Here is a 306-nt window from a genome sequence, read left to right on the forward strand (position 1 = left end):
CCACCCGCCGCGGGGAGGGGAGAGGAGTCACTTCCATACCTTTCTCGGCCCGGGCCCGCTTCATCTTGTAGCGGTGGTTCTGGAACCAGATCTTCACCTGGGTGGGCGTGAGGTGGATGAGGCTGGCCAGGTGCTCCCGCTCCGGCGCTGACAGGTACTTCTGCTGCTTGAAGCGCCGCTCCAGCTCGTAGACCTGCGCCTGCGAGAAGAGCACTCGCCTCTTCCTCCGCGGGGCCGCGTGCAGCGGCACGATGCCCTTGGCTCCTTCGCCGAGGCCGCTCAGGCCGCCCATCCCGGCTACGTTCA

General features: G+C 67.3%; 1 protein-coding gene across 1 annotated transcript; it reads right to left on the bottom strand.

The window, feature by feature from the left end:
* Positions 1-4: 4 nt before the first annotated feature.
* LOC104916542 (homeobox protein XENK-2-like) lies at positions 5-300 on the bottom strand (the record flags this gene model as incomplete). Its single annotated transcript, XM_010727577.2, has 1 exon — positions 5-300. A coding segment is annotated over exon 1 (288 nt), but the record flags the coding sequence as incomplete, so codon positions are not given.
* Positions 301-306: the final 6 nt, after the last annotated feature.

The sequence above is a fragment of the Meleagris gallopavo genome, unplaced genomic scaffold (genome assembly GCF_000146605.3).
Source record: "Meleagris gallopavo isolate NT-WF06-2002-E0010 breed Aviagen turkey brand Nicholas breeding stock unplaced genomic scaffold, Turkey_5.1 ChrUn_random_7180001913559, whole genome shotgun sequence".
Classification (NCBI taxonomy): Eukaryota; Metazoa; Chordata; class Aves; order Galliformes; family Phasianidae; genus Meleagris; species Meleagris gallopavo.